Below are 17457 nucleotides of genomic sequence, written 5' to 3'. Positions count from 1 at the left end.
AAGGTGGGATTCTGGAGCACAGCACACGCTCGAGCTTTCACAGCACGAGTCAACAGCTCCGCTCTCAGCAAGCAGGGCCTTCAGTGGTTAAATCTGTTCTATAAAAAGTCTCTTGCCTGCAAGGACCTGACATGTTTCAAAATAATAAACAAAAATTCCTTTCTGTATGCACAATGGGTGATGTCTTTCACCCCTGGATCCCACTCTTCCAGGCTGAGATCCACCAAAGGTACTTAACGATATCAGGACCTTCAATCATTAGCTTTCTTACTTTCAAAGGTCTGACCAATTCAGAATAACAAACAAAAGGTGAACAAAAAGTTCTAAAGTCCCTCTCTGGTTGTACTTGGTTGATAGCGCTTCACCCATGTGCCTTTGTATTCCAGGCTCAGACACCTTTCGAATGTCGGGTTCCCTCTGGCATGCACTCAAAAGTTTTCTCTGTTGCACTGTTCTATGTTGTATTAACGTTCGTGGTTGTTGGCTTCTCACCCTTGGATCTCCCGCTACCGGTCTCAGCTCCCACTCGACTGTCTCCCTCCGTTGGGTTCACAATGGCTTTCAATGCAATTTTGTCCGATATTCACAAATCCTAAAGTCTTTTTAAACAGTTCAGTGTTGATATCCCTCTGCCGGGTTCACTGTTGTCCACCCACTGTATATCGGGAATTTAGAGCTCGCGCCCCCTTGGCATCCCTCCTTCGGGTTCACTCTTGCCAACTTTGTCATCATATCTTGCGATTCAGGATTCACTTGCCTTAGCTTCACAATCATCTGTCGGTCAAAGCCTTTTGACAGTACAGAGGATTTTACTGGACCCCTGTATGACTACTTAGACCCCTTTCTCGCCTTTCCCAAGGCCTTCTGGTAACGGTAGTTTCCACAATCAGGTAATCGCCCAGAGTTTCCTGAGTGAGCACCCACATGGTGCCTGACTCCTATATTGATGGTTTTCCCCGCTTTTAGTATCAATGGTTCTTCGAACTTTCACAGCTCAATTAGCCGTTTGCTACTTTCATTCAACACTGTTTGGTTTCTTATCGGCTCTCCCCTCTCGACTCACCGGCTGTGATGAACCGCTTGGCTTTTCTTCTCTCTGGAGTCAAGGTTGGTACCACTGAGACAAGCATCTCTCCCCGGGTTGGTTATCAGCAGAGGAGGGCCCTGTGTACCGTTGACATCGGCTGCAACACATACTGGCTATTGTTCACTGTCTTATGATTCCTTCTGCAGAGGTTTAACAGGCCTTGGTCGGAAAATGCAAGGTTGCTTCTCTCCTTTAACTGCCGTGCTGAGTTAGCTCTCTCGACGTGCGGTCTGCCTTGCTCGTATTGTGCTCTTGTGAGCCACCTTTTATCCCTGTGGGGAAGGGGAAAGGGCCATCAGGTGTGTGTGATTAGGTCAATTGCTTTTCTTTGCCTGACCCTTGAATTGGGACAAGTCAGGTAAACAGTTTTTGTATTATTCACATGAAATGAACAGGGGGGGATTGTGGGAACAATAGTGTTTTGTTAATGCCGATTGAGAGTTCCGAAAATAATGACGAGCGGGGCGTGGAAAAGAATGACTAGGAGTATTTGGGTTGAAAACAAGGATTCTGGGAGTTGTGGTTTTCGAGGGCAACAAGGTTTGGGCACCTAGTTGGTTTACCAGAGGTATAGGGGTGGTTTGATTTTATTAAGGGAGCTTCTTTGGGAGAAAGGGAGTTAGATGTGGAATAACCAAAAAAAGCCAAGGGGACTTCGTCCCTGGTAGAACACTGTGTCTCTCCTGGGGCATTCCTCCAAGCATAACCCTGGGCTCCCCTACCCAGGTGATCCTCCCTCTTCCATCCACCACCAGGGTTGGGACCTAAGAGTGCCAGCCCTTCCCTGGCCACCTGAATAAGGGATTCCTGAGGTCTGCCTGGGAGACTACCCTAAGGTTTCTTACATTACATATTGAACAATTCAGTAACTCAGTGCTCAGGTGAACAGTGCTCAATCTCCTTTTAGAAACTGAATTCTTGATGATAGAATTTGCACTCTGCTTGCCCTCAACTAAGCTTGCCCTCAACTAAAGCGTTATCTGAGAGCGTAGAGGTTCTTGTAGCTCACTGACCTGCTCTTCTACCTGGTCTCATTGGGCTCTACTGAAGCCAGCCATAAGGGTTGTATTATTGGCAATACGCTTCTGGAAAGCAGCTGACATTGTGACTTTTTTCACCGGAGCATATATTGTTTTGCTTTCCTTAACAGGTGGTGCTTCAGAGCTAGCTAACGGTGTGCCAGCTCGCTTGCGGGTGGTAGTTACCACTGGAGAATCCAGCTTTAAGTGTCCCTTAATGAAGAGTGGGTCTGCGGGGTGCTGGTTTAAAGCACTTTTCTATGCATCGGTTGAATGTCCTGGTCTGTGCAGGTGTTAACTGGGAGTGTATGAGAAATCTCCAAAATGGTTGTAATACTGATTGATGTACTGGCCTATTTATTTTTTCTCACTCAGGATGTCGTCAACAGTGTCTTCCTCTAACTCATGAGTGTCATTTTAAAGGAATCAGCAGCTTTTTTAAGAAGGTCATTGTAAAGCAGCTGATCATCAATAGGTGAGGAAGAAATAGGGTCATTGGCGATGTCTGGAGATGGCACTGTATAATCCTCTGGGTCATCAGGGTTTGTGCGAGAGTCGTCTTCTAAAAATGCATACTCATCCTCTACTGCATCTAGCGCAATAACAGACATTTCATAAGAGCCAGTCTGGTGTAACCTAGGCAATTTGGATGGGGGCTCCACTTCCTCTGGAGACATGTGTTTGTGCTTTATAGGGTGCTTTTTGAAGAACTCCATAAATGAAGCCATCTTATTCATAGTTTTCAAACTTCTCTTAAGTCCAGGGACTCCCAGACGGGGTATCTTGGAGAGTAAAGACCATCTCTTCCTCCTGTTTTGTGCGTTTTTTCTTGTGAAGTGACTCTACTAACAGGGAGGTGGATCCAGTCTATCCTGACCAGGCGCCAAAATCGTCTGTTCCGGCAGCTGCAGTGGCTGGTTTGGTGGCTTTATAGGTATGCCGTCTGCGTCATTTATGGTGTTGGGACTGTCCTGCTCTACCTCGAATTCCTATGTGCCAGGAGGATACTCCAACAATGCTGGGATTAGAGGGGGGGGGGGATCTCAACATTTTAGATGGCTTATAACTTTGTTGCTGGTTGACAAATGTGGACAAAGATTTTCAGATAGATTATAGACCCAACCTTCAATGTTTGTGTAAAGACTGAATGGATTCTGTCAAGTGGGGGCTAAGTTATATGACCATTGTATACACATACATTATGACACTTTTGAAAAAATAAAACATGGGTGGATTTCAAGCAAACCCGTATAAGGAGCATTGACGAGGACCTTAAAGCATGGTTTTGCAAATGTGCCTGTGTTTTATTTTTTGACATGTGTCATAAGGTAGGTACAAAAAATAGTGATATACCTTTGGTGACTGAGGTAGAGCCTGTGGCCAGATTGTACGGGTCATGTATGAGGTCATGACCCGGACAATCTGGCTACTGGCCATGACCGCGAGGGTCGAAAAATGGTGTTAAAGTGGCCATGTCCACCTAGGACCGGCTATGTGCTAAAGTTATTAGAAAGTAGGATAGGTTTGAAACGGAAAAAAATGTGCTTGTGGTAATATGGTAATAGGGTTCTGAATTTGCCTTCTGCAGGCTGCCATGGAAAGGGAAGAGGGGCTCTGTATGGAGCCCCACATTCTCTTTCCATGGTGGCCATCTTGCAGAGTGTCCCGCTGTAGGAAGAAAAATTATTTTTTAGCACCCTGGGTTCCCGCTTTGGGAACCAGGGGTGCTAATGGCCTTTATCCCTCATTGAAAGGGCTGCAATGGAGGATAATGGTCTGGAGCCCTCATTGATTTATAACGCACCAAAGCCCGCAGGCATCAGGGCGCACGCAGTCACACTTCGCTTGTGACGATAATTTGGGCTGCCGGGACATCACTGATGACATCACATATCTGGCCCACTTGTTTTTGTTCACTGAAATATCTAGGCCAGGTGGTTTTGTTCACTGACAGTCCGAATATTAAAATTCAAAAAGGTGCTGTATATCTAGACGTTAACCTTGCCATATGTTCTTAGAATACTTTCCTTAGAGTTTGGTCTCAGCTCATGGTGCACGTACATGGGGCAATAGGCAGGCCTCAACCACACAATTAATTTGTATACATGAAGATAACATTTAATGCTATTAACATTTTCTGATGATGATGTTTCTATCTTCCTTACTTTAGTTTCCCTGTATGTGCCTCCGATTAGTATTCATTGTGGGTCTTCATATGTATTGTTTGTACTAGCACAAGTGTGTAGTTAGTCTTTAATTGTTAGCTAGTATGTAACCAATGTTATAACCAGAACCCCTTGTAGGACCTTTCCATCAAAATTAATTTCACATGTGATGTCATCAATGACATTTGTGATGCCGTCTTTGATGTCCTGGATGTCAGTCTTAGCAGTACACGGCGGTGGCTTGAGTTATGGTTGCTTAGCTTTGAGGTGGATGTCAGTCTTGGCAGTACACGGCGGTGGCTTGAGTTATGGTTGCTTAGCTTTGAGATATATATATATATATACACACATATATATATATATACACACACACACGTAACTGTGAACAAGCCACTGGGTAGTGGTGAAACGCGTCAGGCTGCCGTCTGGCTAGACAACTCTCAATGGGAGATTTTTCCTTTTTAAATTGCTGCAAAATGAAAAAATAAAGGTTGTTTCATATAATACAACCGGAGTTGCAGTGTTTGCTATTGGTTTTCCGTGTTTACTACGTTATTGGAACACTTTTTGTGGAGTGCTGCTCGCCTGGACAGTTTCTGTTGATGCCGTTCGTATTTCAAATATACATATATATATACATATATATATATATATATGGGATACATTACTCACCTTAATCGTATTTCTGATGCTTGTATCTGCTTAGATTCACATGCTGTGCATAGGCCGACATCTAGTGGAATCTGCGGAGTATTACAGTTTGTTTTTCGAAACTCGAAAATGGGCGTCGACACAGGGTGTGCCAGTAATACTATCCCTAGTGTGACGTCCACTGTACCCAAGATCCCTCACACGTCCAGGATCCTCAGATTGTATTTTTTCTGACATGAAGTAGCATGAGGAGTAGCGCGAGTACAGATAATCCAAGCAGATAGATAGAAAGGTAAGACTACAAGCAACCATGCGCCTTCTCTCAGAGGGGAGGAAGGGTGGGTCGCATGTGAATCTAAGCAGATACAAGCATCAGAAATACGATTACGGTGAGTAATGTATCCCTTCTGAGGTTTGTGGAATCTTCTTAGATCACATGCTGTGCACAGATTAGCGAGCAGTACCTGAAGAAGGAGGTGGGATGTGAGAAGGGTCATGAGCAAATAGATGTCTTAGAACCGCTTGTCCCACTTGTGTATCTGCCTTGGAATGGGTGTCAATGGAGTAATGCTGAGTAAAAGTGTGAATAGAGCTCCAAGTAGCTGCTTTGCAAATGGTGTCAAGGGGTACATTTGCAATGAAAGCCAGAGTGGCCCCAATGCCTCTAGTAGAGTGGGCTCTTGGCGTGAAAGGCAGAGTTCTTTCAGAGAGTGAGTAACACAGCTGGATACAGTTAATAATCCACTTCAAGATGGCACCTTTAGAGACGCGATCCCCCTCTCTGCCTGTAGCTACGGAGACAAACAGTTGATCTGTTTTTCTTAGCGGTCTGGTTTTATTTACATAGTAGAGGACCGCCCTACGCACATCTAGGGTGTGTAGTTTCACCTCAGCCGAGCTTTGAGGGTCCTGGAAGAAAGCCGGAAGCTCGATGGACTGGTTTACGTGGAATTTAGATATGAACTTAGGTAAGAACCTAGGCTGTGTGCGTAAAACCAGTTTGTCTTTATGGACAGTAAAGAAGGGATCCTGCACTGACAGAGCCTGAATTTCACTGACCCTTCTTATAGAAGTAATAGCTACTAAGAAGGCCGTTTTATAAGTCAGGTGTTTGAGACTGCTTTTATGCATGGGCTCGAACGGGGGGCCCATGAGCTTGGATAGCACCACATTAAGGTCCCACCCTGGTGGTGGGTTTGAAATAGGAGGGTGAAGTCTCTTTACTCCTTCCATGAAGGCTTTAACTACTGGTACTTTCCACCACAACACCTTGCTATGGGAAGTGGGGTATGCCGACAGGGCTGCCAGGTGTACTTTCAGTGAGTTAAAAACCAATCCTGCATCTAGCAGGTGGAGCATGTATGTAACAATAGTGGAAGGAGTGCAATCAACAGGGTTGATTTGTCTACTCTGGCACCAGATAACGAACCTCTTCCACTTGTCAAAGTAACAGTGTCTTGTGTTTGGTTTCCTAGATTCTTTTAGGATGTCCATACACCTCTGTGGTAAATTGAGATGTCCAAACTCTATGACCTCAGGAGCCATGCTGCCAGGTTCATTGAGTTGGGTTGCTGGTGCACTGTTTGACCTTGGTGCTGGGACAGTAGGTTGTACCAGGCTGGAAGTTTGATGGGCTCGCACACTGCCATCCTGTGTAGGTGTGGTAACCACGGTTGTCTTGCCCACATGGGAGCAACTAGGACAAGCGTCATCGACTCTCTGTTCATCTTGTTCACCACCTTCCTGATGAGGAGTTGGTGGAAAAGCGTACGCAAACATCCCTGACCAGTTCATCCACAGGGCGTTCCCCTGGGAGTCTGGTTGGGGGAACCTGGATGCAAATCCTGGGCATTGTCTGTTTTCGCTTGTGGCGAGTCTATAGTGGGGAAACCCCACTGAGAGAAGATATCTTCTACGACCTCTCTGTGTAGAACCCATTCGTGTTCCTCCGGGAAGGAGTCTCTGCTCAGAGCATCCGCTAGGGAATTGAGCTCCCCTGGAACATGTTGTGATGACAGGAAGATGTTCCGTCTGAGTGCCCATATCCAGATTTTCTGGGCAAGCTTGGACAGATTTGGCGAACGAGTCCCTCCTTGCTTGTTCAGGTAGAACATGGTTGTTGTGCTGTCCGTCCGGATTTGCACTGACAGGTTTAGTAGGTGGGGCCCGAACGCTTGAAGCGCTCTGAATACTGCCAGAAGCTCTAGCAGGTTGATGTGGTTCTTGGCCACTGAGGGAGACCAGAGACCCTGAGCTGTGTGGTGGAGATGGTGAGCTCCCCACCCCGTCAGACATGCATCGGTAGTGACTACTGCCTGTACTTCGGGATCGTAAAAGGGTTTTCCCTGTGCAAGATTCTCTCTTGTCCACCAGTGAAGGCTTTGTACTAGTGTTGGCGAAATGACCACTAGATCGTCCCACTGACCACTTGCCTGAGACCACTGTTTCGCCAACCATTCCTGCATGGGACGCATGCGCAGGCACGCGTGGGGGACCAGGTAAATACATGACGCCATCATGCCCAGTAAACGCATTGCTTTGTGAACCGTTATTTGGTGACCGGACTGATAATGCGGAATTTGCAGTAGTATATTCTGAATTCTTTCCTCTGAAGGAAAGGTCAACCCCTCTTGAGTATCTAGGATAGCTCCTAGGAACTGTTTGGAGGTGCTTAGCACCAGGCTTGACTTTTTCTCGTTGATTGAGCAGCCTAACTCGTGGAGGAGGTTGATCGTCCTTTGAATGTTTGTCCTGCAAATTACTGGGGTTTCCCCCATTATGAGCCAGTCGTCCAGATAAGGGTACACCGGGATTGCCTCCCTGCATAGGTGTGCAGCCGCCACCGCCAGTACCTTGGTGAATACCCTTGGTGCCGAAGCTATCCCGAAGGGCAGTACCTTGAATTGGTAGTGCCGACTGTCCACTTGAAGCGCAAGTACCTTCTGTGCGCTGGGAACATGGAAATATGAAAATAAGCATCTTTCATATCCAGGGTTGCCATGTAATCCCCTTTTTTAGGAGGGGGATTACCTCTTGTAGCGTAGTCATACGAAACCTTTGGGGCTTGACATACTTGTTGGCAGGCCATAAGTCCAATACTGGGCGCATTGTCAAATCTTTCTTTGGCACAAGGAAGTAAGTTGAATAAATACCCTTGTTTACCTGGTGTCCCGGGACGAGTTCTATCGCGTCCTTTTCTAGCAGAATGGCGATCTCCTCAAGGAGAATCTTCTGATGTTCTAAAGAGTGTATTCTTTGTCGTGGAGGATGGTTCCGGGGACGCTGCAGTAGTTCTATACAGTACCCTGTGGATACTGTTGACAGCACCCATCTGTCTGATGTGATCCCTTCCCAAGCCTGGGTGGAGTTGGAAATGCGTCCCCCTACTGGGGTTGCGTGAGAAGGGACCCTGAACTGAGCATCACTGCTTTGGTGGAGGCGTGCCGCCTCCTTTGCTGGGTAGACTGTTGGCTGTTGTTCCACTGTGTACCCTGCCCCTGGGAATAGTTCGATCCTCTCTGGGAATTTTGGCCGCGTGGGCGACGAAAATTACTATTCCCTCTCTGGTTAGGGGGTTTATTGGTTAACTGGCCAAGGGACTTGAGTGTCTCGTATTTGTCCTTGGCATTCTTCAGTGCGTCCTCGACCGCCTTACTGAACAACAGATCGGCTTCCACCGGTTTGTCCAACAATGATGCCTGGGTTTCTGCCTTAAAACCAGACTGCCGTAACCACGCATGTCTCTTGATAACAGTGCCTTCTGCTATCAATCTGCCTGCGTTGTCCGCGGCGTCAAATGTTGCTTTCAAAATGCAACCAGACACGGCTCTACCCTCTGCGGAAATCCGAGCTAACTGGCCCTTTAATGGGTCCGGTGCAGAGGCTATGAGTGCCGCGACTTCTTCCCACTGATGGCAGTTGTAGCTGGCCAACAGGGTGGTGGAGTTTGCAATCCTTGCTTGATAGGCGGACGTTGAGGCTACTTTCCTGCCGAAACCATATAGTTTTTTGCTCGCCTTGTCGGGAGGAGTTTCGGACGATGACAAGGGTGTTCCAGCCCTCTTACGAGTGTTAGTGACAACTAGGGAGTCTGGCTTCAGATGTCCTCTTATATAGAGAGGGTCAAACTGGGCTGCCCTGAAAAGTTTTTCAACCCTGGGATTGACTGCTCTGGTGAGGTTCGGGTTCACCAGGGACGGGTCTATTTTTCGCTGAATGGACTTAAGGATAGGGATGGTCTGGGCAACAGGCCTCCTTTCTCCCACTAACTCCTATGCGAAGTCCCTCTCCTTCTGGACACCGTGGGTGTCAATATGGAAATGTTCTGCAGCACGTGCGAGAACCTCATTTAGGAGGGGTTGGTTATCAACAGGGGAGTCGGTAACCGGGGCTTCGTTTTCTACCGGGGAGTCTACTCTGTAGGTTTCAGGGTCTTCCTCTTCCTCTTCTTGGTCCTCATCATCCCCATAGTAGCCCGTCCCGGTTTGCTCTTCTATCATGCCAAATTCTTGGTCCTCACCAAAGGAAGCCTCTCCTTGATACAGTGAGTATGTTCGTGAGTATGGTTGTCCCTCGAAGGGGTCTGTAGACCTCATCGGTGTCTCAAACCGGGGCTTCTTACTCGGGGAGGGGGGGATAGGATCGTTAGAGCCTGAGGGTGTCGCCCCTTGTGGATCATACGAAAGGAAATGGTCTGGATTTTTATCGTAAATGTCAGCCAAAGAAGACATCCTTGACATGACCCTATCTATGTCTTCACTCGACCATTTTTTGGAACTGGGAATGACTCTCTCAGCAAGTCTTGGGGATTTATCTTGAGTAGATTTGCTGGTTTTAGACATATCAGCAGACCTGGTCTTGTCTGTCTGTGTAGGGGGAGTGATGTGTTTCACAGGTGTGGAAGAGTGCAAAGGCTGCTTCTTCTGCTGTCCCCCCCCCTCCCCGTGAGTGGAAAAATGTTTTCCCTGTCCTTTTGTGGCTCCGGAGGTTTTCGACACCTGGCGTCGAGGATCGGGGGTAGAGTCCCTGTCCTTCGAGCGTGGGGCCTCGCTGATCTTGTCTGCTGGCTCCGACTCCTGGAGCGCGGCCTGGGGGTGGAAGTCGTCTTCGTCCTCCGACGATCGAACTTCTGTTAGCCTAGGGAGCGAGGCACTCTTGGCAAGAGTGGATGATTGCCTGAAGTCATGCGGCGATCTCGATCGAGAACGCCCAGAGGACACCGAATCGGACCGTTCTGTTTGTGCCTCTTTCCGAGAACTCGACGTTGTCGAGTCTCGGTTGGACTTCGTGTGTTTAGTGTGTGTGGTGTGTGAAGCGCTTGTGTCACCGGGGGTCTTCCCCATAGCCGCCCTGCCGGATGACCTTCCGAGGTTGGGGACCTGCGCTCGGCTGTCTTTCGATGCCGTAATGCCCTCGCCGTCCAAAAGTATGGCGTTGCTGCCTTCGCTGAAGGCGCCCTCCGCTGCCATGGCCGCCTGCCTGGCGTGGTGGGCCCAGCGCTTCGTCGAACGGTCCTTATGTGTCTTAGGTTTAAACCTACTACACGCTCTGCGAGGGGAAAGGTAGCAATGTGAGAAAGGAGGAATGAAGGAGTAGAGTGGAGTACATTGACCCGCTTTTACACGCATAGATTTGGGGGCTTTTACACGCATAGATTTGGGGACAAGGTTGGGATACCACACAAAAGAAGGAATTGGAGGAGAAGAAAAAGAAAAAGAAGAAGAAGAAGAAGGAACCAAAGAGAAGGAAACAAAGAGAAGGAAACAAAGAGAATGAAAAGGAATGAGAAAAGATCCAAAGAAAGCTTTAAGCATATTTAGTAGGCTTTTTTATTTTAATATGCTGACGTGTAATGGATCCGGCTGACCACAAGGTGCAATCAATCATCAGATTTATATTGAAAAAAATAAATTTCCGACCAGTACAGGTCGACAACCACTCATGGACTATCATGTAGGTCGGTCTCCTTTCGGCGATCTTTAGACATATAACGCTACATCCACCCAGACATCCAAAACTACAAAAAAGAAACATTGTTCCAGGCCATCCCAATGAAGAAGGCAAGAAAATGATGCAGGTTCAAGAAAATCCTTTTCAAACATAGAACTCTCTTGCAGCAAAATAAGATGTTCTAAAAAATAAAGGCACAAGCCAGAGGACTTAGGCAAAAATAGTTTATTCATGAATAGTGAGACAATGAGCAGCGAAAATGCCCAAGAACAAAATATAGGGCCTCATTACGAGCTTGCGGGTCTGGATACAATGGTACCGGTATCAGCAAATTCCCAATGAGCCCTATGGGGAAGAATTTATTCTGGCGCCCAGGAATGGGCAAATACCGGGTCCGACAAGGCCGTAATGACCCAGTAATGGCCCATTCGGATTTACAGACACGGCTACCGCCAAGGTTGTAATGAGGCCCATAGGCACGGGAGACCCTGCATAAGAAAACCGTTGAGTGGCAAGAGGGTTAAATTGGTCAGGCACTCATAAGAGGCAATAATCTAAACCTGGGCAGCCGACTGGCAACACCTGAATGCAGCAGGGACAGGTACTGCAATATTAAATGATGTGGAGGTGGCAAACACCCAGAATTTCTGAGGGTCAACACAAAAGAGAAATATACCAGGCTAAACATTGTCATGACTCCTCCAAGGACGGAATGCAGGGCTGGACAGAGCGCATGACGCAACCTTGGCCAATGAGACAAATGTACTCTGAAGCCAACCCCACCTTAAAGCAAACTCATCCTCTCCATCTCGACAGAGTGAATCCCACGCTCTCTCAGGCGAGCACCTAACCACCTGCATGCTTCACCTTGTGAAAGTCTGGATATTCGTAGTTTCTAGAAGGGCCTGCAGCGGTGAGTGGACAAACGAAAGGGCTCCCAGGAATGAGGATGATGTAAGACAAAAAGGACAAATTCTCTTGCAAGCAGAAATGTGTTTTTTGCAGGTTGAAAATTCCCCATTTTGAGATTCTAAAACCTACATCTCCCCCATACCGTCCTTCTCTATATTCTACACATAATTCCGATAAAGAGAGAAAAACCGGGATATCCATCACCGGAAAAGAACTGGGAGGTTTGCCCTTTCTAACAAAATTGACTCAGTCTCCTTTCTGTTCTATCAATTGCCCAATCTCAGTCAGACGCCCTTCCCCGAGATGAAATTTCACAATTAAAACTATTAATGATTTCTCTTTTTAAAGCAAGATGGTCATACAAACAAAACTATGCTTTCGAAACCAACCAAAAATAAGGAGCAACAAACAAGTCTGCAGAAACGAAAATGAGATCAGAAATGAGATTCAAGAAGACGGATACAAAATATTCCAATCGCTATTCAAGATCTATCATTTAGAAAAAAGCAACAAAAGGAAATGACTCACAGATCCTTCCTCCAGAGCTTTCCTCACATTTGCCAAATCATTGATGGGACACCAAACCTCAGCAATCAGGCACTTGTTGGTCACATCGAAGCTGCAAAGGTTGAGGATGTGATAGATGGCCTTCATCTTCTTCACCTGTATCACCCAGTTGTAAATAGACTCTGATGCTTTGGACAGCACCTGCCGCAGGTATTCTTCAGTTCGGTGCAGCACCTAGTTCAATGTGAAATAGCCATTCAGAAAATAACCTTGGAAATGCTGAACAATGTTACCAAAGAAACTGTGCTCCAGGACGGAAACTGTCTGGGGTGTTAGAATGCAGCTTCTTCCTTAGATAAAGGTGGTAAAAATATTTTGTGAAATCAGAAGAATAAAATAAACAAGCATGCAAATCGACAGGTTTTCAAGTTTCAATGTTCCATCAATTGTCAAATTTTGTAAGCAAAATACTACAAATATTGGCTATGCATTTAAACATGCATTTTGTATATGTGTCTTTGCAATGGTACCAGTGATGCAACGTTATTGCCCTGCTCTGAAAGATGCTTGTGCCGTCTGTTCTCGTTGCTCCCTTAGCCCAGTCGTGCTTCCATTCCATCCACCACCACTCTCCCCATTTTGTCCATGACAAGTAGAAACAGTGTGGTATAAAATGTTTAAAAAGATACAATAAGAGAATTTACTAGGACACACCTAAGGGGTCCCATAATTCTGTAAAAAGTTGGGAGGGTCAGAAGATGTGATCTAGTTGGTGGATAGAAAGGAAAAAAAAGTGACAAGAGACAAACACTTTCTTAAACATGCCAGGAGGTGATTAAGACATATACTAGTTAGATTAGGAATGCAGTAAGCTGCAAAATAGTTTGGTCTTCTCCTGATGCTCTTACTCCTACACTAGTGGTGTGTGATCATTTGCCCATACTCCTAGCTGCGACTTAAAGTAAATAATGTGTGTTTAGGCACATAAGGAGGGGGGCTTATATAGCAACATGGCACTTATCTAAATATGCATCCCTGAAATAGATAACTCCTCCAATAAATAACATAATTATTACACAGAAAATACAACTGCTTTCGGAAATGGGGAAGGGACCTCAATTTTGTCCTGGATGGTAGGCATGACAAATCCAAACAGTGGCAGAACTGAGGTCAGCACCAAAGACACTTCCTGATATTACAGAGAAGACTAATTTTCTGGGGTAAGGTAGTCAGAACATTTACGAGATAAAGTATTTATTTTGTTCAGGTGCCCACAACTAATATTCCAGGAATGGCCCTGCCATCATGAAGGAGCAGCCACATAAGATCAATGAGTCTAATAGATGAACCAATCACTGATCGCTTGCTGCTAAAAATCCATTGCTCCTCTTACATGTAGTCCCCAGTCAGTCCAACTGGGAGGTTAAAGATACAAGAATTGAGCAAAAGTGCTTTTGTTAAAGCCATGATTTATGTAATCACAAACTTCTTAAATGATAATAATAATGTAGGGTGGGTGAGCAAGTCAGCTTAGAATGTCTTGTTTTGAGGAATGTGCAAAGCCACTTTCTATTGGGTAAGGTAGCTCCCCAAAGAGCATTTTTGGAAGAACAAATTGTCACTCTAGATAGTTAAGTGCGTGGTGACTGTACAGAACTCATGGTGGCAACAAGACAGACAGATAAGTGATCACAGTTCAAGGGTGTTTATTGAACAACGAATGCAGGGTGGAAAAACGCCTAATCTAAACCTAAATCTAAGATGGGAGCAAGTGTTGACCATCAAATGAAAAATAAGGCAGTCCTAGTGATGTAGTGTCAAATAATAAGGGCCTATAGTAAAAAACATATTGCCAAATCTTACACTAATACAAAAAGGGTAGTTTTCAAGAAAAGAAAGAAGTATTCTCAAATGATGAGTCGGGATGGGATTGCCAGGGGTCTCCTTTCCCCAAGTTTTCAGCATGGGACAAGGTGGGTCTCCTGAGCACCCTCAAGCTTTCCCCAGCACAAGCTAACAGTTCTGCTCCAGCTATCAGGTTCTCTGATGGAAAGAAAAAAGAATCTTTCCAATAAAAACTGCATTACGTTCGAAGGCCTGATCGATCCAACAAACAAACACATAGTCCTGTTCTACAAATGCTGTGGGTGACTGATTCACCCCTGGGCCCCCCTCTTCTGGGCACTGACCCTTAAGAAAATCCTTTGGGCGATGGCTTCAGCCCCTTGAGTACCTCTCTTCCGGGCACTGACCCCAAAATGACTGTTGGCCTCCCTCCGCTGGGTTCACTATGGCTCTCCACCAAATTGTCTGCTATTGTTTTCATACAAAGTCTTTTCAACAGTTCACTGTGAACATCCCTTTCTCGGGTTCCCTTGATCAGGGTGATAATGGCTCACCCCTGGGTCCCTCTCTTCTGGGCGCTGACCCCTCAGAGTCTTACTCTACTATCTTTACGAATGTCTCTGCATGACGATTTCACCCCCAGGTGTTAGGAAGAATTCTCTCTTTAGGCTGAATTTCCTAACCTAGTGAGTCCCCCAACAGCTTTGCTGGATTTCTGGAGTTTGTTTTTTTCTCCTGCCAAGAGTGAGACTCTTTCTTCCAATCTTGGACATGATTTATGGTGTTCCTTTGACTGTTTGTGTTTTATGGGCTATGGGGTCCTTTACTCCATAGGGTCTCATGTGTTTTCACTATGTGTGTTACACAACACTCTCCGTGCAGTAACACAGGGGTGTCATAGTGACACCCCACCATAGACTCCATACCCTGGGACTGACTACTGTCTCCCAGGGCATGTAAAGTCACCATTGGCTTTACTAGTCCCAAATTATTAACAGAAACCAGTACAAACCATCATATTGTGGACGTACTGGTCGGGGCAAATCGATTGGCCCGGGGTCTGTTAGTCGAGGGGGCATGTCTCCGTCCCCCCTGATCGAGTTTTGGCTGGTGGCAGTGGATACTACTTTTTATATTCAACCGCGAATATTTCCCTATGGGATTTTCCCATTGTTCGAGGCTACCAACTTTAATTATTTAATTCTCAAAGCCTCGAACATACCGCCGGTTTATTTAATTAATATTAATTCGCCGGTTGCTATTTTTTGACAGGACTCGATTCTAAAATGGCGTTTGTGTTCTCTTTGTGATTCCAACCCAAGTCGAGCCCTTTGTTCCACTTTTTGGCAGGCTTCTACACAGAAGCCTCCAAAAGTGGTGCCACTCTGTCTGGGTACCACAGGGAGTGTGGGAGGGGGTTTAGGCACCCTGGACTGAGTTACCTTGGTAACTCAAGTCGAACTCTTGTGTGATTGGCCCAAGTGGTGAGCCGGCCGGCTCACCACTTAGCATGTTTGATTGACAGCTAGGCTGAGTGAATGGGGGTATGCTGCATAAAAGCAGGGCTTTGGGGACTGGAACTTTAGAAGTCACCACAGGACCTGAGAATCCGACGAGGGAGAAGCTGAGCCGACCTACTACGACGACACCACCGGTGGAGCCCTGCGGAACCGACTCACCACATCCCGACGACAGAGAAGATCTCCCAGCTGGAGAGGCTTCTTCCCCTGACTGGTGGGCACAACCAGTTTACCTTCTTCTCTTCGCACCCCAGACCGGTTTGTGGTCGAATTGCCCGTGCCAAGCACCCCGGCAACCGGATAGCCACTTACCACTGGACCGCGAATTACAGGACTGCTCCTTTTACCTGAGAAACTTCGCGGCTGGTTTCTTCCCTGGCAGTGCAACGGACTCCTGTCTTCCTCCCTGACGAGATCTTCTCTTCCCCCGGACGAAGCACCGTCTTGCATCCACTGCCAGGAACAAATGCCCCCGCTGGAGTATTCTCACCACTTTAAGGTACCGTGTCCGCCAGGCCACCCTTTCTAAAGATTGCTACAAGGTAATAATAACCCCTTAACCTTCTGGACTGGGCTGGCCGCCTTGACCCTCTAACTGGTCCCTTTCTTTGGTCCAACTCCTTTTTGAACCGTTACAAGACTTTTGTGCACTGCAACCGTGTGACCTTGGACACATTTCGTTTTGATCCTCTTAAAGCGGATCCGGCCTACTGACTCTGAATTCATGGTGTTACTTTGCCTTCCTCTCTTGTTGTGTTCGTGAAAAAGTGTTGGGATCCGTTTCAATTTATTCTCTGCTTTTCTCTCCCTTTTTAAAACAAATTATTAGAGTGCCATCTACGTTAAGCGCTCACCGCTGTCTGAAAATAAGTGGGGCTTTACTTAAGACTTGTCTAATATTCTTTTAAGGGAGTGTATATCTTTTAGTGACCGTGTTTTTGAATTGCTTACTATTAGTGCCTGTGTGTTTTTCTAGATGTGGTTTTAAATAAATAATGATATCTCTTTTACACCAAGCCCTGGTCAGTGTTTACTTGTTCTATTGTGTTCTCTTGACCTATTGTGAATACTCTGTATACTGCCTAACTCTTCTTGAGGGAATTCTGACTGCTCAGCCACAGCTACCAAGTGAATCTGTGTGGTACAAACTGCTACCAAGTGGGGCTACTGCCAAACACCTGTAGTCCTAAATCTTTTGCAGTGGTCCCAGAGGGAACTGCATAGGTTTCTGCCTAACACCAGGGTCCCCTCTTCTGGGCGCAGACCTTTCAAACAGAGTGATAACTTTTCACACCTAAATCTCCCTCGGCCGGTTCGGACCCCAAATAACACTCTGGATTCACTCCCCTTTTCTTCAGTGCAGGATTCAATTCGCTTGCTTTCTCAAAATACGGGATTCACTTCCCGTGCTTTTCACCAGTTTGCAGATCAGTCTTTCGATTGTACAGGCATTTGGCTGGACCTCCTGTATGACCACTTTGACCTGTTTTGGCGGCCCTCCTACGGCCTTCTGGTATCTGTAGTTTCAATCAAGATTGGGTCGACCAGAGTCTCTCAATTAGCACCCACTTGGTGCCAGTTCCCTTTTCAGCTGGTCTTCCCTTACACAATCTCACAGTTCTTTGAACTTCCTTCAATTTGCCACTTTATGACTTTCATTCAACACAGCCTGGTTCTTATCGATTCCCCCTCCTCCCCCGACTCACCGGCTGTGATGAACCGCTTGGCTTTCCTCTTTACTGGAGTCAAGGCCGGTACCACGGTCGCAGGAGCTTCCCTCGCTCCTGCTTATCGGTGTAGAC

The 17457-nt window shown here is 46.5% G+C and overlaps 1 protein-coding gene across 1 annotated transcript in view; it reads right to left on the bottom strand.

The window, feature by feature from the left end:
• Positions 1-17457, bottom strand: part of ATP6V0A2 (ATPase H+ transporting V0 subunit a2) — a 721136-nt gene that overhangs the window by 312054 nt on the left and 391625 nt on the right. The window contains exon 9 of the mRNA XM_069619692.1: positions 12312-12524. Within this exon, the coding sequence (XP_069475793.1) occupies positions 12312-12524 (213 nt within the window). The remainder of the gene's footprint in view (positions 1-12311; positions 12525-17457) is intronic.

Source organism: Ambystoma mexicanum, chromosome 10, assembly GCF_040938575.1.
Source record: "Ambystoma mexicanum isolate Mex_15411 chromosome 10, UKY_AmexF1_1, whole genome shotgun sequence".
Taxonomy (NCBI): Eukaryota; Metazoa; Chordata; class Amphibia; order Caudata; family Ambystomatidae; genus Ambystoma; species Ambystoma mexicanum.
The sequence above is the reverse complement of the archived record's forward strand: the minus strand, read 5'-3'. Positions and strand labels throughout refer to the sequence as shown.